At 44.4% G+C, this 22,261-nt stretch overlaps 1 protein-coding gene across 2 annotated transcripts in view; it reads right to left on the bottom strand.

The window, feature by feature from the left end:
* The window catches only part of LOC135217379 (17S U2 SnRNP complex component HTATSF1-like), a 173,052-nt gene that overhangs the window by 119,902 nt on the left and 30,889 nt on the right, over positions 1–22,261 (bottom strand). For both annotated transcript variants that reach the window (XM_064253224.1, XM_064253223.1), the window contains exons 2-3: positions 8,470–9,354; positions 150–330 (exon numbers count right to left, since the gene is read on the bottom strand). In XM_064253224.1, the coding sequence (XP_064109294.1) occupies positions 150–330; positions 8,470–9,339 (1,051 nt within the window). In that variant the 5' untranslated portion in view covers positions 9,340–9,354. The remainder of the gene's footprint in view (positions 1–149; positions 331–8,469; positions 9,355–22,261) is intronic.

The raw sequence follows: 22,261 nt of genomic DNA, 5'->3' as shown, positions 1-22,261 counted from the left end.
CAAAATACTCTCAGCGCTGTCAATATATTACATAGCTAATCTATGTTTCATAAGAATGAGCAGATATGCTTTCAAAGCTTTGTCAACTACTGTGTCAACTACTGAAGGTGTTACTCCTACTATCTACAGTTGATTATAAATAGCCTTACTTGGTTTATTTTTTGTCTGATTTGTTTTTGCTTTTTTCTTTTCCTCCTTTGCAAGTTTTTCTGCCTCTGCTTCATCTGCTTCTTTTTCTCCATCATCAAATTTCAAAGGATTCTCATTCTTGGTGCCGTCAGGATTAAAACCATACGACAGCTGATATGTTGCCATAAAATCTTCGTCAAGCTAAAATTTAAAAAAAAACAATATTGTTAATACTACTTATAAAACTAATAAAAAATATCTAATTAATAGTTCACCTTACTCTTTATGTAGAAAGATACAAAATTCCTATTAGTAAAAGATAGTGATTTTTTTTGCAATGTTTAGTATCAATGCCGAACTCAAATTAAGTCTAATGTTTCACACCATACAAACACATTCACACCAGCATTAAAGTGCTGTGTGAATATGTAGTGGTGAAATATCAAGTACTGTACTTCAAGTGAATGTATGAAAAAAAATATATAGATAAGATAGAATAGGGCAAACTTTCATCTGTAAAATGTGAAAAAAAGAATGATGCAAAGTGTTAGAAGTACAGAGAAATAAGATTGGTGAGCAGACCATTAAAGTATTGGAGAAACTATATAAAAAGCTAAGAAGATTTATCACAATTGATGCCTGTTATTTTGCCTTCATGTTGGAAAAATAAAAAATAAAATGTTTATAACAAAGCAATAAAAAAAAAAAATTCTCATGAACAATGGAAGAAGTTATACGAAATTTTTTAGGATCTTAAAAAGATATTTCACATAAAACCATGACAGACAATTCAAGAAGCACTACAAAAAGCAGTGGGTATAGGAAGTTAATAGGTATATCAAAACAAGTTCTAAAGTGAAGACAGTGGCAAGTGTATCAGAAAAACTTATGATAATGTATGGAGGCAGATTAGTTGCAAAGACCACATCAGAAGTACATCTTTTTCTTTTAGTTGGCATTGGCTCTACAAGGTTAATAACACAAGTTCACAAAAAGTATGGGAAAATTCAAAATATGATGAAGGTATTTACATGCCTGCAAAATATAGGCAAAAAAAAAAAGCATCCATACACAAAAAGACATCACACAAAGGGAATTAAAAAGGTTATTCTGAGCTACCTAGGCAACTAAAAATGAGTGGATTTCCATATGAAAAGTCCAGTAGCCAAAAATAGGACTATGTGCTCAATAAAGGTAAAAGTGACGTTAAAAGTTTATTACTCATTTATATTTATTTCTCATTATTCTCTGTAAGGGTAAAACTATAGTTATGTATTCTATATATACTATAGTTTTTCTCTATAAAATGTTATTGTTATAATACAATTAAGTTTGTTCATACTTAACTGGCAGATATATATATAGCTGTATTTTCTGACGTCCGACAGAATTTCAAAACTCGCGGCACACGTAGTGGGCGGCCAGGTGGTAGTACCCATTCCCGCCGCTGGGAGGCGGATATCAGGAACCATTCCCATTTTCTATTCAGATTTTATTCATGACCCTTGTCTCCTGAGGGGAGGAGGGTGGGCACTCTAATTATATATATCTGCCAGGTAAGTATGAACAAACTTAATTGTATTATAACAATAACATTTTGTTCATGAAACTTACCTGTCAGATATATATATAGCTGAATCCCACCTTCAGATGGTGGGCAGAGACAGAATAGGATTTTTTAGGAAACTTAAATTAAGTAAATGATTTACTTCTTGGTTCCTTACCTGTTAGCAAAGTAGACTCTGTGATTACTGTCACTTAAGCCTGCTTCTGCTTTTATCAGAGTTGCCAGCCAGGTGTAGACCTGTAGTGCTGGTGCACTCTGGATGCTCTGTCAACGGGGACGTGACCTCAATGTGACAAGACCATCTAGCCAAACATATGGGAGTAACACAGCAACCGACCACCACCTGACCAACTAACCAAAAAACCCCTGACAGTTAAACTAAAGAATGGGAGATTTCCACAGAAGATCTCACCATCAACCAAAAACACAATAATAAAACTAACCTAAACTAAGCTAAGGGATAGGGAGAGAGCTACCTTCAGCCCCCAAAACTGTGTCTGCCGAAATGTAAGGCCCCAAAGAACTACAGTTCTCGTAAATCGTTCTCACATCCCGGAGGTAATGTGAGGCGAATACGGAAATGCTCCTCCAAAAGGTGCTATCAAGGATATCTTTGATAGACATATTCCTTTGGAAGGCAGCAAAGAAGTAGCTACGGCTCTGACTTCGTGAGCTTTCACTTTAAAGAGGCTCAAATCAGTCTTCTGGCAAGATGAATGAGCCTCTTTAATGACGTCCCTCAAGAAGAAAGCCACAGCATTCTTCGACAACGGCAAATCTGGTCTCTTCACCGAGCACCAGAGATTACCTGAGGGACCTCTTATCTCTTTAGTTCTATTAACATAGAACTTGAGAGCCCTGACAGGGCACAGGGCTCTCTCTGGTTCTTGACCCACGAGACCCGACATACCTTTGATTTCAAAGCTCCTCGGCCAAGGATTAGACGGGTTCTCATTTTTTGCCAAGAAAGACAGGCTCAACGAGCAGACAGCGTTGTCCCCCTTGAAGCCCACTAGGCTACTGAACGCTTGGATTTCACTAACTCTCTTCGCCGTCGCCAGAGAAGCTAGGAAAAGCGCTTTCCTCGTCAAGTCCCGTAGAGAAGCTTCGTGGAGAGGCTCAAAGGGACTTAACATTAGATGCTTCAGAACCACATCGAGATTCCATGAGGGTGGTCTTGCCTGTGGAATCTTGGAGGTTTCGAACGACCTTAAGAGATCGTGTAGATCCTTATTGTCGGAGAGGTCCAGTCCTCTGTGGCGAAAAACGGCAGACAACATACTCCTATAACCTTTAATTGTAGGAACTGCCAATTTCTGCACATTTCTTAAATAGAGCAAGAAATCTGCTATCTGGTTCACAGAGGTCGTGGAAGAGGAAATTCCTTCCTTTTTGCACCATGCCCTGAAGAAGGCCCACTTAGATTGGTAGACAGCTCTTGAAGAGGCTCTTCGAGCATTAGCGATTGCTCTCGCAGCTGCCTTCGAAAAGCCTCTCGCTCTGGCCAACTTTTCGATAGTCTGAACGCAGTCAGAGCCAGAGCAGAGAGGTTTTGGTGATACCTTTTGAAGTGAGGCTGTCTGAGTAGATCTCTCCTCCAGGGCAACGTTCTTGGGAAGTCCACAAGGAAAGTCATGACCTCTGTGAACCACTCTCTTGCTGGCCACATCGGGGCAATCAGAGTCAACCTTGTCCCTTCTGAAGCTGCGAACTTCCTCATGACTTCCCCCATGATCTTGAATGGGGGAAAGGCGTAAAGATCTAGGTCTGTCCAGCTCTAGAGCAACGCGTCCACCGCAATTGCCCCTGGATCCAGAACCGGGGAGCAATACAGAGGAAGCCTCTTCGTCCTCGACGTAGCGAACAGGTCGACTAGAGGACGTCCCCACAGTCTCCATAATTGCTGACCAGACTTTCTGGTTGCAAGGTTTTGGTTTTTTTTTTCCCACCCACTTCTGTTGGCAGAATTTGATTTCGACGACTGAGAAGGTCCGCCCTGACATTCTGTACCCCTGCCACGAATCTCGTCAGGATCTTGATCTGCCTTACGTCTGCCCATAGCAGAACTTCCCTCGCAAGGAGAAAAAGGGATCTGGAGTGAGTTCCTCCCTGATTCTTTAGATATGCAAGGGCTGTGGTACTGTCCGAGTTGACTTGAATGACCTTGCCTGACACTTTGTCTTCGAAGAACTGCAGCGTCAGGAAGATCGCTGCCAGTTCCTTTACATTGATGTGCCAGGCTACCTGTTCCCCTCTCCAGGAGCCTGACACTTCCTCCCCCCCTAGTGTTGCTCCCCAACCGGAAATGGAAGCGTCTGAGAACAACACTAGGTCGGGGCTCAGAAGATTTAGGGATAAGCCCTCTCGCAACTTCTGAGGGTCGAGCCACCATCTTAAGTGGTCTTTCACTGTGTTTGAGATCCTTAGGATCGCATTCAGGTCCTCCTTCGCCTTCCATTCTTCCGCAAGGAAAAATTGAAGAGGCCTGAGGTGCAGTCTTCCCAACGAGACAAACTTTTCCAGCGAGGAAATGGTCCCCAGCAGACTCATCCATTCCCTCGCCGAACAAGCTTCTCTCCCTAGGAAGGCTGCGACTTTCTCTAAACCCAGCTGCTGACGTTCCTGGGATGGAAACGCCCGAAAAGCCACTGAATCCATCTGAATCCCCAGATACACGATGGACTGTGTCGGGGTCAGATGCGACTTTTCGGAGTTGACCAAAAGACCCAGGGACTTTGCTAGGGCTAACGTCGACTGAAGGTCCTCCAGACATTTTCTTCTCGACGACGCTCTGATCAGCCAATCGTCGAGGTAGAGGGATATCCTGATCCCTGAAGAATGGAGCCACTTCGCTACATTCCTCATTATAACTGTAAAAACCATCGGGGCCGAGCTGAGACCGAAACAAAGGGCTCTGAATTGCCAAACCTTGTTGCCTAAGACGAATCTCAGGTACTTCCTTGAAAGAGGGTGGACGGGGACGTGAAAGTAAGCGTCCTGCAGGTCCAGAGACACCATCCAGTCGCCAGGTCTCAAGGCTCCTAGCACCGACTGAGGCGTCTCCATTTTGAACTTGTTTTCTCCACAAAAAGATTGAGCCTGCTCACATCCAGGACTGCGCGCCAACCGACGACTGCTTCGGCACCAGGAAAATCATGTTGTAGAAGCCCGGTGACCCCAGGTCCAAGACTTGCTCCACCGCTCTTTTTTCGACCATCTGATCTAAAAGATCGAAAAGGATACTTTTCTTCTCTCCCTGATAAGTCGGAGAGAGGTCTCTGGGAGTTGATGTTAAAGGAGGAGGATGTAAAAAGGGGATCTTGTACCCCTGCTCTACGATCTTGAGAGTCCAAGGGTTCGCCCCTCTCTCCTCTCTGCCTCCATGCCTCCGCAAAGAACTTCAGCCTGGCCCCGACTGGCGTCTGAAGGACAAGATCTTCATTTGGTGGATTTTGGCTTAAATGAAGCTCTTCCTCTCGAAAAACCTCTCCCTCGAGGAGCTGCTCTCTAGGTGGGTGCCCCGCGAAAGGGTTTGACTTTCTTCGGGGGTTTAACGAATGAAGATGTAGAAGGAACTGCTGGGCGTCTTGAAGACTGTGCCAAGAGGTCCTGGGTCGCCTTCTCCTGCAAACTCGCCGCAAGATCCTTTATCATAGCCTGGGGGAAGAGATGGTCCGAAAGAGGCGCAAAGAGCAATTCCGCTTTCTGAGCGGGAGAAACCGACTTAGCGGTAAAATTACATAGAAGAGCTCTTTTCTTCAGGAAAGCTGTTCCAAAATGAGAAACCAGCTCTTCCGAACCATCCCTGGCGGCCTTGTCCATACACGACAACACGCTGGACAGCTCCCCCAGACTGAGAGAATCAGGGCTTCTAGACTGAAGGTCCAAAACTCCCAAGCACCAGTCTAAGAAATTAAAGACACCCAAAGTGCGCAGCAGTCCCTTCAAGTGGTGGTCCGTCTCCACAGGAGTCCAGGACACCTTTGCAGAAGATAAGAGGGACCTCCTCTGAGCGTCCACTAAACTGGAGAAGTCCCCAAGAGCGGACGAAGGAACCTTTACCCCCACGTCCTCCTTGGTTTCATACCAAATGCCTCCTTTCCCGGAAAGTCTAGAGGGAGGAAGGGCGAAAGTGGTCTTGCCCTGGTCCTTCCTTCGAGACATAAAATCTTGGAGCTTCTTGAAAGCCCTCTTGGTTGAAAGCGACGTCTTCATTTCGACAAACTCAGGAGTCTTGACTGACTTAGAAGACGAAAGTTGAGAGGGAGGAGACCTAGGGGCTGCCGGCTGAAACTTATCCCCGAAGGACGAACGTAACAACCGCACAAGAACCTTATAGTCTGAGCCAGCCGAAGCTACAGGAGGTTCTTCTTCGACTGAACTCGCTGGACTACTAAGTTCCCCTTCTTCTCTAAGAGGAACTGGAGAACGTCCATCCGGAGAGGGCGTACGTCCAGCAGGCTTAGGCCTGAACAAAGACTTCCGCTGATTGGAAGTCACCGCTTCAGGTACGGACTCGCCCTTACGACGATCCTTTGAAGGACGGACATCTTGTGAACGTAGAGCGTCCTTTGAAACAACGGGAACTACTAGACACGTCCCTACGAGAGGAAGCGCGAGCTTCCTGACGAGAGGCGCCAAAAGCGTCCTGCTGAGTGTCCTCAAAAGCGTCCTGCCTCGTCCGAAAAGCGTCCTGCTTCGAACGGCGAGCGTCCTGCCGAGCGTCCTCAAAAGCGTCCTGCCGAAGAGCAAAGCAAAAGTCCTGTGACTTCGAACGGCGAGCGTCCTGCCGAGCGTCCTCAAAAGCATCCTGCCGAGAGCGCAAAGCGTCCTGCTTCGAACGGCGAGCGTCCTGCCGAGCGTCTTCCAAAGCGTGAGCGAAAGATCTACTCGGAGAACGAGAACAGTGACGATCCGGAGGCGGAGAGAGAGACGAACGAGACGAGAGAGAATGAGACTGCTTCGTCCTCTTGACGGGCAGCCTGACGTCCTTTCTCCGCTTAGGCTCGACTGCTGCTGGGCGAGTCCTTTGAGCCATGAGAGACGAAATCTGGTCCTGGAGGGACAAAAGGATATTGTTCGTAGGTGACGAAGAAGAAGAAGGGGCAGGACTGACCCTGCGAGAAGGCGAGGGGCGAGGGGACGCCTCCTTCCTTCTCGCAGGTACAGCTACCTGCATCTCAGGGGAACACGCCTGTGCGCGCAACCCAACGTCCTCGTCGGTTGAGACTCTACCTCTCTTCTGAGGAGGAAAAGCGTCATACGCGTCCTCTGAAGAAAGCGGTGACATAGGACGTGAAGCGTCCTCAAAACGAAAAGTCCTTTTCAACGGACGCAAGTCTCTCCGAGTGCTCCACCCCTTGCGCGGGGAGGACGCTTCGGAGGACGAAAAGCAATCCTTCAGGACGCGCGCTCGTGCGCGCTCCTTGGCAGCCTGGGACTTAGCAACAAGGCCTGCCGAAGGGACGCCAGATCGGTGGGGAGCCCCCGTAACCCTCTTGCTGCTTCCGGACATACCCACTCCCTGAGTCCTGGGAGTCCGATAGAGGTCTAGGCCTAGAGGCATTATGGGGCCGATCTGACGCCCACCCCCTCCACAACACTAGGGGCACTATCACAAACTTTCACAGGGCCAGTTTCTAAGGCCAACATTTTCGATTCAAGAGCGCGAATAGACTCGAGAATCAGAGAAAGGGCGTTACCTTCTCCAGACACAGCAATAGGGCCCGAAGGCAACAAAACAGGATTAGGTTGAACAAAATCTACCTGTGTTAGAGGAGGAGAAATATTACATTCCTTACCTTTTGTAGAACTGCTCTTGGAGGAAGACCTCCTGACTCTATCGCGCTCCAATTTACGCCGATAGGTCTCATACATCTTCCATTTATCATCTGACAAATCCTTGCATTCATTGCACCGATCATCAACCAAGCAAACATGCCCCCTGCATTCCATACAAACTGTGTGAGGATCAACTGAAGGTTTAAGAAGCCTCACCTTACATTCACACACTCTGAAACTCCCTGTACTTGATCCCGACATCATGTACACAGAAAAGCCAATCCAAAATAAAAAACCAATCCACTATTACGCGTGCCAATCCAACAATCCAGAAGTCGATACCAAAAGTCAATCCAGATAATTTAAAGCGAGATAATCCAAAAATCCTAGACGGAGGTACTGCAAACAGTTGTTTCCAGCACCGGCGACAGAAAAAATATGAATAGAAAATGGGAATGGTTCCTGATATCCGCCTCCCAGCGGCGGGAATGGGTACTACCACTGGCCGCACTACGTGTGCCGCGAGTTTTGAAATTCTGTCGGACGTCAGAAAATACAGCTATATATATATCTGACAGGTAATTTTCATGAACAAAATGTATTTTTTGCTAACATTTTTGGGTGTCTGGAATGGATTAATGGGATTTACATTTTTTCTTATAGGAATTACTTCAGTTTTTGTCAGACTTTCTGGAACAGATGACGTAAGAATACTGGGGTTCAACTGTACTGTACTGTAGAAGCATATACAATCCTTAATGTTCATGTATCTCTTAACACTTAAAGGACACTTGAAAATTTTATTATAAATTCTCAATCAACAACTCCTTTTATATATTTTCATACTGCTTTCACAATAGTTCATGAAACTTTGCACAGTTAAATTACAATACTATAAAATAGCATACTCAAAAGCCAAAACTGTTAGTCTACCAAACTCAGCACATGAAAAGGGAACCTGAAAATGAATAAACAAAAAATAAAAACCTCACCTTTGGAAACCATGCTCTTCTTGTTGTGTCCCATTCATACACCATATTATCAGTTGGATCTCGTTTGGTGTACACATAACCATCATAGTCAATGTTTGGGTCATTTTTTGCACCTGGAGGAGCTGAACCAGTACAAACATCCTCGTCAGAATCTTCATCTGTGTCAAACTCCTCATCTGAATTAATACGAGGTCTCTTTTTCTTTAGTTCTCCTTCAAACACTTCCCACTCATTGTTGTCTTTATTTAATTTATAAACAGCATCAGAAACTTTATCCCTATAAAACGTATCATCTCCTTGGTGGAAATACCATTTGTTATTTTCCTCTCCCTTTTTAATCTCAGTGGTAGATGACTCTGTTCCTGTTCCCCAAGGCACCCACTCATTATTTTTGTCCATGTAAAACACATTTCCTTGTGGATCTTGGCAGAGGTACATGCCTTGTGCATGATAATAAGTTCTTCCTTGTTCATCTGTACTCACATCCTGATGATCACTACTTGACACCCACTCTCCAGAACTTTCATCATACATGTACTTATGACCAGTTTCAGAGTCTGTATAATAGTACTTCCCATCTTTAACCTCGTAGTCCCTTTGGTCTGTGGGTTGCTTCTTACTCGTATCTTGCTCCTTGCTCCCTGAATCTTCCACTTCCTCATCCTGCCCTATGTCAGAGTTTTTGGATGGGGCAAGGTCTAAATTTGGCGTATTTTCTGCTTTTTGAGAGTCACTATTTGATTCCGAGTTAGCTGTTTTCCCAATCATATCCACAGGGTCAGAATTTATTTCAGAGTTCTTGTTGTTAGGGCTATCCTTAGAAGTTTTGGCATCAGATATACTATTTTCCTCACCTTCAATATTTGCCATTGAAGTGGAACACCCCTGAAACAAAAAAAAAGGGAGATAAAAGTAAATCAGACAGCTATGCAGGCTTACGTATATCAACATGAATCACACACAATACAATACACTCCTGTACTGCTAAAAAACTACCAGTGTGTATTAATTCCTATCAAATCTTTACATAAAGATTCTAGAAGCCAATAATGATAACATAATCTATTTTCCTTAAATAAAAACATTCTACTACTTTACTCAAACTCTAATGTCCAAAGAGGCTAAAAAAAATCAGTGGTTAGTCCTTAATTATATATCAGCAAAATCCTGGAGGGCATCTTCTGACATGAACAACTATCTGCTTACTTAGCTTTAATTCCTTAGCATAATACACTGCACGGTGTCAGCTAGAATGCCTGGAAAGAAGCTGTTTAACTAATACACCACTGAGACAGTATTGGAAATTCCAGAATGATTCATAAGCTAGAAAAACTAATGTACATGAGTGGGGAAAGACTGACCATGATCTTTACATAAGTAACAATAGAGAGAGAGAGAGAGAGAGAGAGAGAGAGAAAAGGCTTCCATAAGTGATTGGTAATATGCAAACTAAAATGTGAACACTACTGGTGCTTAAGAGTAGACATGGTTGTTCCCTTCAAGTACAGACAGCCTTAACTATAGGCCTAAAACTGTACTCAGCAAGCAATGTATAAAAAGTGACAATATCGCAGTAACAGCAATGAACTCTTGTACCTCAAGTTAGCTTATCAATTATCATTTATTTACGTGTATAAGACAACCTTTAAATAAGACAAGGTAAAAAATTATGGGAAATTTTCATAAATTTATCACATACATCTGTAGTATAAGACGACTGCTAAATTACAAAACCATTTGTATATAGGCTAGCTTTTGGTTACCATATATACTCATGTATCATGTGACTTTTGGAAGACCTAATGAAGGTAATTTTATGGGGATTGCATCATAATGGGATATAAAATTAGCATATGTAAAAATCACATTTCAGTATCATAATATAAAAATGTTATTGTTATAATACAATTAAGTTTGTTCATACTTACCTGGCAGATATATATATAGCTGTATTTTCTGAAGTCCGACAGAATTTAAAAATTCGCGGCACACGCAGTGGGCGGCCAGGTGGTAGTACCCCATTCCCGCCGCTGGGAGGCGGATATCAGGAACTATTCCATTTTTCTATTCATATTTATCAGTGCCACTGTCTCCTGAGGGGAGGTGGGTGGGCACTTTAATTATATATATCTGCCAGGTAAGTATGAACAAACTTAATTGTATTATAACAATAACATTTTGTTCATGAAACTTACCTGACAGATATATATATAGCTGAATCCCACCTTCGGATGGTGGGAAGAGACAGAATAGGATTTTTGGGAAACTAAATTAAGTAGATGATATACATCTTGGTTCCTGACCTGTTAGCATAGCCGACTTCGTGATTACTGTCACCAAAGTCTGCTTCTGCGTTACTAGAGTTGCCAGCGAGGTAGAGACCTGTAATGCTGGTGCGCTCTAGATGATCTGTCAACGGGGGCGTGACCACAATGTGACTAGACCATATGACCATACTTCTGAGGGCACCGAAGCTAAAACCACCACCTGACCTAACCTATCAAAGTTAGTTCCATAACTTCTAGGCTAAAGAAAAGGAACGCGCCTCAAGCGACCAACCCTTCAAAGTTAAAAGCACACCTATCCCTTTTCTATAGGATAGGATTCGTGTTGCTTCCTGCACCCAATAATATATCTACGGATATGTATGGTCCTAGCGACTTATGGATCTGAAATGTCGTCTTCACATCCCGTCGGGAGTGTGAAGCGAAAACACAGAGTTGCTTCGCTAAAGCGTGGCACTCAGGATGGTTACTGAGTGTCATGCTCTGTTGAAATGCTTCCGAGGCCGCGCCCCTCACCTACTGGATGACAGTTCCTATTAAGACAAAAAATCTCAAAATCTTTATGCAAACATAACAGAATGAGACCTCCTCTTAAAAAGAAACTCCTTCGGTCTACAATGCCAGGGTGTTCTTGGACATGAACCAGTCTGGTCTTTTTACGGAACAACCCGCCAGATTGTCGGGAGTGTGAAGCGAACCCAGAGTTGCTTCGCTAAAGCGTGGGCACTCAGGATGTTTACTGAGTGTCATGCTCTGTTGAAATGCTTCCGAGGCCGCGCCCTCACCTCTTGAGCATTCATATTAAGAAAAAAATCTCAATCTTTTATGCAAACATAATGAATGAGACCTCTTAAAAGAACTCCTTGGCTATAATGCCAGGGTGTTCTGGACATGAACAGTCTGGTCTTTTTACGGAACACCGCAGATTGTCCAGTTTGACATTGACTTTCATAGTTTTATCAAGATAAAACTTGAGAGACCCTACAGGGCACAGGACTCTCTAATGCCCTTGCCCAATAATTTGTGCCATACCCTTGGTCTCCGAGCCTTCGGGTCAAGGGTTGAGGAACAGGTTTTCTGTTATTTCAAGAAGAAGGGCTTAGAGGACAGACCGCATTATGTCCTTTAAAGCCAAAACCTCTGATGATGGCTAAAACCTCACTAACCCTCCTTGCCGTGGCTAGAGCGGTTAGAATATTAGCCTTTCTGGTCAACGTGTTTATTAAGTTCGCAGAAAGGATAGGTTCGAAATGCTTTTGGCATCAGAAACTCAGACTACGTCTAAGTTCCATGCCGGAACCTTTGATCCAGAGAATTTCAAGATTTCCACAGACCTCAAAGATCGTGAAGCTTTGTTGTTTGACAGAACCGAATCTCTGAGCCTAGAGGCCGTCAACAACATATTTGCATATTCTACAATAGTTAGGACTTCTATCTTATCTCATACTTCATACGGAAAGATAGAACCATAACGAAATTCACAGAGGTCGAGGTGGAGGAACAGTCATTTCCCTTCACTATCTCCAGAAACGGCCCCCTCCGATTGAACACTGAAAATAGGCAGCACTGCTTTGCCTTGGCCAAGAGACTGCCATTAATCTTGAAGATCTTATCGCTTCTCGATAGTCTGAACGCCTTCAGACTCAGAGAGGAGAGATATAGATACTTCACTAAGTGACGATGTTAGATTACACCGATTCTCTCGGGAAGGGTCTTTGGACAATTCTCTGAATTACCTGACCTCTGTGAATCCAACCTCTTAGAGGCCAACATGTGGCGACTAAAGCTAATCCTCTAGGATCATGAATAAGGGAACAACTTAAGAGGAAGCTCCTTCGTCTTTAATATTACGAAAAACTTAACGAAAGGACGCCCTCAGTCTCTCCTCACTTTCGACATACTTCTAAGTGAGGATTACTCAGACGTCAGTAGTTGTTGCCTTCGATCGAGAAGACCCGCACGGACGTGCACTAGTTTAACGAACCTCTTGAGGATCGTTACGTTCCGTGCCCAAGCCCATAACCAATTCTCTCTTCTCGAGCTATGAGAGAGCTGATAAATTATCCGAGATGATTTGGGCCACTCGATCCAAACTCACCCTTCGAGGAACTGGAGAGCCGACCAATTTGGCTTCCAATTCTTTCAGACAATGTGCCAGAACATCTGTTCTCTGTTTCGAATGTCTGGCACCCTCCGCTATCACCCGAGGTGATCCTCAAGCCGTTGAGAGAAAATTAGAATTACAAGATCTTTGATGTTATTCCAATTTCTTCGTGAGGAAAATTTGTAGAGGTCTGAATTGCTGTTTATTCAGGGAAAACAAGCTTCTCCAGCGAGGAAATGGTCCCCAGCAAACTCATCCATTCCCTCACTCAGCCTGCTTCCTTCCCTAAATAAGGCTGCGCTTTGCATAAGCAGGAGAGCATTATTATAGTGCTATGCCGCGGTAGATTCGTACAGAATGTTACCGTGCGGTAAACCCGCACCGAACAAGTATAAGAGATATCTTGTTGAAATTTTCTAAGTAAACGGCAGGCATGATCATTCAAGATTACTAGAAATTTCCTCAACCCGAGGCTAAAATCCATGATTGTAGGGCGAGAGACGGTTATTCAGCCATTCCCGCAAGGGGGGGGGGGGGGGAGAGAGACGTAACCAAAACCGCGCATGACACCGAGCTAGCCGGTACTGCGTAGATCACAGTAACAGCAGCCTTGTTCATCGTCTCGCACTATGTGCCTGAGTTGCCAGCTACTCCTTTTACGAAGGGATAGGTATGAAACTCTCAAGCAGGCATATTTAAACGAAACAAAATTCGCTAAATACAGAAGCTGAGTTGGTGTTGCAGTTCAATTAGAATACTTCTCGTCTAAGTCGCAATCCGTAGAATAACTAGGATATGCGCCTGCCCCTCGGACAATACAACTGCTTAGTAGAATCATGTCGCGAGGTAATATATGTAGTATATTATAGTATTCTGAACAAACGATCTCCATCCTAAATTCTTTCCTTCAAGAAAACAAAATAAGGATTGGAGATCGACCACCTTCGATCTCTATCAAAAAGAGTGAAGGAGAAGTCTTCCTCGAAGGAAAGCTTCAATGGTGAACAGAATACTATCTGCCTGAGTTGCCAGCTACTCCCTTTACGAAGGAATAGGTATGATATTATAGAGCAATTGGAAACTCTCAAGCAGGCCTATTTAAACGAAACAGAATTCGCTAAATACAGAATCTGAGTTGGTGTTGTCGTAACAATACCTGAAGAGTTGTTCTTACTCCGAAAACTCTTGGAAGGTTGAAGGGAGTGTCAAATAAATACATTAGAACAACAGTTCTTTCGGCTTCTATCCGCAGAGGTAAATACGATATGCGTATATGACTTGACCCATGCGTTAGCAAAATGACGCAATGATAAACTACGTAAGTATTGTAGTAATTTGAACATCGAATTCTCTACTACATCTTTCCTCGACGAGGAAGAGAGAAAGAAAGGAAAACGACTGTCCACGTTCTAATGAACGAGACTTTTAAAAGAACTCCTTGACTCTTTTGCCAAGGACTCTTTTCCAAGAAAAGGGAGTAATATTCGAATAGAGATCATCAAGAGAGAACCGAGGATCGAAAAAGACCGTTCAATGTTCTTATGATATTGGACAAAAGACTTCCTGGATAGTCTACAAGTCTTTCTCTTAACCCCGGATGAGCCTCTGAAAATGAATGAGAGCTCTTTCCGAAATTTGTTAATGAGTTTATCCGCTTAAACGATAAAAACGTTAAAATCTATGTCAATGAGAACTACCCCATTTATGAGGGGTCCCCCACTTATATGACAATGGGGAAAACGTCCTGACTTGACAAAACTATTAGCACTTTGCTAATAGGGGAAAACCCTTTAACATGACCGAAAGTCACCCAGGAATCCGAGTATATAATCTTCCCGATTCTCAAAGAAATCGATGAAGAGGAAAGAGGGATCGAAGAAAAAAATTCGGGTATGTCTCTCCGCTAACTCCGAATCCTTTTAAAAATTTCTGTAAAGAAATGTCCTCAACAGCAAATAAGACGCCTTCAACAAGTCCTTTCTCTCGCAAAGCGTCCTGCCGAGCTTCCACCGAAGCGTCCTGGCGAATGTCCACAAAAGCGTCCTGCTGAGCGTCCTCAAAAGCGTGCTGGAAAGCGTCTGCTGAGAGTCCTCCAAAAGCGTCCTGCCGAGCGTCCTCAAAAGCGTCCTGCTTAGCGTCCTGGAAAGCGTCCTGCTGAGCGTCCTCAAAAAACGTCCTGCTTAGCTACGAGCGTGTCTGAGCAGAGAACACCAAGTCTTCTGAACGACGTTTCAGAGAGGAACTCGTTGAGCGCCTTGATGCATGCAAGGCCCGCCAAGAGGCGTTCCTGGGGGCGGAGCGACCTTGCCAACATCTCAATGTTATGACGAACCGCGTTTTGCGTATGACGTTGAATATTTTTAAGGGTACGTCCTCATGCGAGTCTCCATGGAGAGCCGCACTCTGCTCCTGAAGAGTGTGAACACTAAAAGAAGACGTATGGCTTTCGTTCTTCCGCAAGGTGCTTGCCGAGCGTCTGGAGAATGTCTCTACTTATAGGACGTCGAGCACCTCCAAAAGCTTCCTCACGTCTAAATTGCCCTTCTTATGCCGACCAGAGACAATAAGTTGTTTGACTGTGCAAAGCAGCTTGCCGGCCGTCAACTTATCAGCTTGCTTTTTTGAAGTAAAGCGAACGTTACATAACGTATACGGAGCGCCATGAGGAGAGGAGACGAATACTGAGTTGCTCCTCCAAAAGGTGGAATCAAGAATGTCCTTGATTACCAAATTCTTTTGGAATGCTAGCGAGGTTGAAACAGCTCTAATTCATGAGCGTTGTTTCACTCGCAGGAGGCTCAAATCACTCTTCTGGCAAGATGAATGAGCCTCCTTAATAATGTATAAATGATGTATACATGAGAGTTCACTCGCAGGAGGCTCAAATCACTCTTCTGGCAAGATGAATGAGCCTCCTTAATAATATATAAATGATGTATACATGAGCGTTCACTCGCAGGAGGCTCAAATCACTCTTCTGGCAAGATGAATGAGCCTCCTTAATAATGTATAAATGATGTATACATGAGCGTTCACTCGCAGGAGGCTCAAATCACTCTTCTGGGAAGATGAATGAGCCTCCTTAAATGTCCCTTAGGAAAAGAGCCAGTGCATTCTTCTAAAAGGGAAAATATGGTCTCTTTACTCTTTCATCCTCTCGTGACGAGAGAGAGGACGTGAAGCGTCCTCTTCTCTAAAGCTTCTTTAGGGGGCGCGAGTCCTTCCGAGAACTCCAACCCCTGTGTGGGGAGGACGCCTCGGAGGACGAGAAGCAATCCTTCAAGATTCGTGCACGTGCACGATCTTTAGCAGCCTGGGAAGCGTCAACAGGTTCTGCCGAAGGGACGCCAGATCGGTGGGGAGCCCCCGTAACCCTCTTGCGGCTTTCGACATGCCCTCTCCCTGAGTCCTGGGAGTCCGACAGAGGTCCAGGCCTAGAGGCATTATGGGGCCGATCTGACGCCCCCTCCACAACACAAGGGGCACTACACTTCACAACACTGATTGGAGAGAGAGCACTTTAGTCTAAGATTACTTGATGTAATCCTCTAGCAGACACTTCTACTAGGCCCGTAAGCCATACCACAGGGTTAGGCAAAATAAAATCTACAGGAGGTTAGAAGGTTCATTATTTCTAACTTCTGTTTACTGTGGAGGAAAACTCCTGATTCTAACACGCTCTAAAATGCGTAAATGAATCCTCCTTCTTCCGTAATCAGTCACACATTACACTAATTACATTGAACTTATGCAAAGAAAACATGTAAACGTCATATATACTAAGCGAGTGTCTACCGAAAGTTCCGGTAGCCTCACCTTACCATGCAGACAACAAAGTCTGAAACTAGGCTAACTAGCTTCAGACATCAAATGCAATGAAAAAATTTACGATAGCGTATGCCTAGCCACAAATCAAGTTAATAATCGAAAGAATAATTATGGATACTTAAGTGGGCTAATGAAGTTTTCAAAATCCTAGGCGGAGGTCTGTAAACAGTTGTTTACCGACCGGCGACAGAAAAAAATATGAATAGAAAATGGGAATAGTTCCTGATATCCGCCTCCAAGCGGCGGGAATGGGTACTACCACCTGGCCGCCCACTGCGTGTGCCGCGAATTTTTAAATTCTGTCGGACTTCAGAAAATACAGCTATATATATATCTGTCAGGTAAGTTTCATGAACAAACAGAAACATAACGAATATGCATTTTTTTCATGGATCTTTTAAAAAGTTATGCTTCATTCACTGTACCCGATAATAATGTATGTACAGTATTCTCATATTACTACATCGTATTATAAAATACAAACATAGTAACCATGTGCCATTTGCATTATTAGGTTTTTGTGAATGTTGACAACTATACCATTTGGGAATTTTTGTTTAGACATCAATTTCCATTTAAAGATAACAATGGGGGAAAGTTTCACATCAGCCATGCATGTTAAAACAGCAGTAAAAATGATATTGTCATGATACAATAAAGTTTGTTCATACTTACCTGGCAGATATATATAGTATAGCTGTATTCTCTGACGTCCGACAGAATTTCAAAACTCCCAGCACACGTAGTGGTCGGCCAGGTGGTTAGTACCCATTCCCGCCGCAGGGAGGCGGGCATCAGGAACCATTTCCATTTTCTATTCAGATTTTTCTAGACCACTGTCCCCTTAGGGGAGGAGGGTGGGTACTTGATTATATATATCTGCCAGGTAAGTATGAACAAACTTTATTGTATCATGACAATATCATTTTGTTCATGACACTTACCTGCCAGATATATATATAGCTGAATCCCACCCTTGGAGGTGGGAAGGGACAGAATAGAAGGATTTTGGAAACACATTACATGCAGATGACTGACATCTTGGTTCCTTACCTGTTAGCATAGCTGACTTCATGATTACTGTCACCCAAGCCTGCTTCTGCTTTACTAGAGTCTCCAGCAAGGTAGTGACCTGTTTATCTGGAGAGTTCTAGATGATCTGTCAATGCGACTAGACCATATTGACCATACCCTGAGGACAACGAAGCATAAACAATACCACCTGACCTAGCCCAGCTAAAGTTAGTCCCATAACTTTTAGGCTAAATAAAGGGAAGTCCGCCTCAAGCGGCCGACCCTACAACCATAAAAAACCAATACGTACCATAAATTAAAAGCACACTTATCCATTTTCTAAAGGATGGGATTCGTGCCGCTTCACGTCCCCAATATACTGTATCTGCGGAAATGTATGGTCCAAGTGAGTAGCAGTTCTTGTATGTCGCCTTCACATCTCTGAGGTAGTGTGAAGCAAACACAGAGTTGCTTTGCCAAAATGTGGCACTCAGGATATCACTGAGTGCCATATTCTTCTGAAAAGCCACCGAAGTCACTACAGCTCTGACTTCGTGAGCATTAACCTTCAGAAGACTAAGGTCACCATCTGGACAGGACGAATGAGCCTCCCTGATAGTGCTTCTTAAGAAGAACGCTAGGGTGTTCTTCGACATTGGTAATTCTGGTCTCCTGACGGAGCACCACAGGTTGTCCGACGGACCTCTACATTGTTTGGTTTTCGCCAGATAAAATTTGAGAGTCCTGACAGGGCACAGGACTCTCTCTGGTTCTCGTCCGGTGATCTCTAATAACCCCTTGATTTCAAAGCTCTTGGGCCAGGGGTTGGACGGGTTTTTGTTCTTAGCTAAGAACGAGGGACTCAGCGAACACACCGCATTGTGTTCTCTGAAGCCCACATGTTTACTCATGGCTTGAATCTCGCTAACCCTCTTCGCTGTTGCCTGAGCGGTTAGGAAAATGACAATTTGTCGAAAATTGCATTTTTCCTAACTATACAAACCTGAGGTCCTTTAACAATAGGAAGTAGCTAGCGGCAGCTGGAACGGTCGAAGCTTCGAACAAGGGGAAGAACGGTAGTTAACTGCTGTCCGACAGTCGCGCGGGAGGAGTAAACAAATCACTTTTGCTTTTGGCCCATGCAAAATATGCAGAGTGAGGGGTGGCATGAGGAGGGACTATCTGTAAAGGACCTCAGGTTTGTATAGTTAGGAAAAATGCAATTTTTGACAAATTGTCATTTGTTCCGATACGTAATACAAACCATCGGTCCTTTAACAATAGGAAGACTCACTTCTTGGTGGGAGGAATCTGAGTCTTTTGATGAACAGACTGGTGTTCGTCCATCCCTGGAATGCCTCCCTGGTCGTAAGAGCGAGGGAGGGATCCAAGCCTCTGTCCGATTGATCGGGGTGTGCACCGCAGGATCAATGGTCAGACCTCTGGGCCGCCGAGTACTAAGAGAGAGGCAAGCGTTATCTCTTCGTACCAGCAAGCAAGAACTTGTTCCTGTTTGCAAGAGGCAACATAAAGTATGGTTTGTCTCAAGCTGGCATCCACTTCCAATCCCCACCCCGTTGGAGGAAGTGGTGGAGATACGCTCCTATCCCTAGTGAAAGGGATAGGATGGGGCTCTGTTGAGTAGCTCACCTGCATCTTTGTCCTTATCAGCAGGGTGACGACCGTGTCCCTCTAACCACAGGTAGAGGGGAAGAAAAAGAGTGGGAAGAGGAGCCAGTCACACTCTTCATTCACCTATCCATCTTATGGTCACACCAGGACTCGATGCTGTTCAGCCTGCGAGGGTCTGGGTTCGCGTACACAACGTGTTGAGCAGCCACCACGGGTACCCAAGGAAAAAGATCCAAGGACCTGTGGGCAATATCCCCGAAGTATAGAAGGAAGGGCAGTGGTCTGGTTGACCAGACCCCTGCCTTCAGTACCTGCGCCACGGAGAAGTTCTTGCGGACAAGGCAGCATCTCCTTCGCATCGAAGGCGGTGAAGTCCATTAGGGAGGGGATTGTGAACGACTCGAACCAATCGTCAGGGACCGAAGGGTTCTGAGGTCTTCGCTACGAAGTTCGGTACGAAATCGAGCGTCACGGATCCCCATCCCCTGGGATGCTTGACTTCGCAGGAGAAGTCATGCAGTTCCTCAGAGGAAAAGAAGGAAATAGTCGCATGACCTATCCCTCTTCTCACTTCGGTGATGTCCAGTACCCATACTGGTCTGTCCGTTTGCCACGAAGTCTCTCGCATCCTCCTATCCCCATGCAGCGAAGTTCTCGGTAGTGGATAGGACACCGACACTCCATGGTGGGTGTCAATGGTATGGGTACTGTGACAAGCTATATTTAAAACGAAGTAATGATGCCTCTGTAACAACCGAACTAAGTCAAACAGCGTAGTTCGTAACTGACTCGGACGCTCTGACAGCTGCCGACTGACTGCGTTCGGTAGGAGGCAAGTTGTCAAAGCATCCGAGTAAGTCACGTGACCTTCGCCTTTAAAGGGTTATGCCGAGAGACCAAACAAATAATGTATTTGTTTGTCACCAATGCCAGGACAGCGAGGTGATGATTCTCTTAAGGCATGTGCCCAACAGGCGAAAGTCAATTGCCTTTCTAGAGACCGAGGTCCCTGAAGGTAAAACATTCTCAGGTTGTTGAATCTCAGCTAAGGAGAAACAACACTATGTACCGTTGAAGACGAAGGTAGATATTGAATGCAACCTACGTCTTCACAGATGAATCGAGAGAAGGATTCTCAAGATTCATAACCTGTGCTTACAAATGACTGAAAACGCTAAACCGCTATTTCATTGCTGTCCGGTGAGAAGTCGTAGTTGCAATGAAAGCGCGGGGTGTTCTTCAGTAATGAAAACACAGGGGAAAGCCGCCTGAAGAACTGCTTCTCATGGGCATGAACATTTGGAAGTAGAGCTGTCAGGTCGGAGAGTAGGCGATGTCTTCTGACACATCTCGTAATTCGGTTGAACAATGAACAATTGTACACCTACGAATAAGAGATATTTTGAAGACAAAACTCAGATGTCTGCAAAATCATTCGCATTATCGCAGTGCGATGCAGCGGGAGACTTTCACAGACTTCTGTTACCGTGCGGTCAAACAGAAAGATGAAAGAGTCCAAGAGATATCTCTGTGAAAATTCTCGCACTGTCGAAGGCGATGGATCTAGCGTCACAGCAGTAGATGGTCCTTCATTATTGCGAGAATCCCCGTTAATCAGAGACCTAAGTCCATGATTGTTGGGCAGAGATACGGTTCGGTAGTCAATCAAAGCAGGGCAGAGAGAGACATACATGACCGTGCATATCGGAGGCCCAGCTGATACTGAGCTGCTATCAGGCAGTTCAATACGCAGTAGTTGAGCCTGAGCTCTCGCTGACTCGTCATCCTGAGTTGCCAGGTAATCCATATTCCACGAAGGAATGCGTTCGGCTAGAACTACCGAGCATAAAAGATATGCTCGAGCAATTATATTTAGGCGAAACGAATTCGGTAAATATAAAAGTTGAAATGGTGTTGTCGTGACAAAATGATATGTTATGATACAATAAAGTTTCATACATACTTACCTGGCAGATATATACATAGCTATCGACTACCGTCGTCCCCGACAGAAATTCGAATTTCGCGGCACACGCTACAGGTAGGTCAGGTTGATCTACCGGCCTGCGCTGGTGGGTGGCAGGACTAGGAACCATCCCCGTTTTCTAATCAGATTCTCTCTTCCACCTGTCTCCTGCGGGGAGGCTGGGTGGGTCTTCAATTGTATATATCTGCCAGGTAAGTATGTATGAAACTTTATTGTATCATAACAATATCATTTTCATACATTCAACTTACCTGTCAGATATATACATAGCTGATTGACACCCTTTGGTGGAGGGCAAGAGACAGCTAACTACTGACTAGACAGGTAAACAACATATGTTGTAGGTATTTATAGACCTTGGCTTCCTCTGCGTTTCTAGACGAAGGGTTGACTTCCTAGCTATTGCATAGGAGTCTGCTTCGTCTCAAGAGCCTTAGCAAGATAGTGATCTGTGGCCAAGAGATTCTGTGGGTCTACCGATGGGGTCGGGGTTATCCACTTACTCGGTCGAGCCTAATTGGCATTTGTCAATGGGTGCTAATCCGCTTATATGACAACATGCCTATGCCTATTGGCATCAACTAAGGAGCGCAACACCGATCCCGATCACCTGTTCCTAACATGAGGGTTCGCGCTAAATTGAAAAAGAGTTATCCCCCAAACTCCTTTCAAACCTCAAAAAAAAATCACTGAGGTTAAAATAAATTCAAACTCATTATTAAAGGATCAGTGTCGGCTCCTTATCCCAGCAACATATCCGCTGATACGTATAAACCAAGAGAGAAGGATCTCTCGTAGGTTAACTTGAAGTCCTTCGTGTAATGAGCAGTCAACACATAGTTGCATCTCTCATATGTTAAAAGCTAATATGTCTTCCTGACATATTGTTACGAAAAGAACAAGAATTTGCAAAAGCTAGCACTTCAAGAGCGTTTTAAATTC

Source organism: Macrobrachium nipponense, chromosome 7, assembly GCF_015104395.2.
Source record: "Macrobrachium nipponense isolate FS-2020 chromosome 7, ASM1510439v2, whole genome shotgun sequence".
NCBI lineage: Eukaryota > Metazoa > Arthropoda > Malacostraca > Decapoda > Palaemonidae > Macrobrachium > Macrobrachium nipponense.
This window is presented reverse-complemented; position numbering and strand designations above follow the sequence as displayed.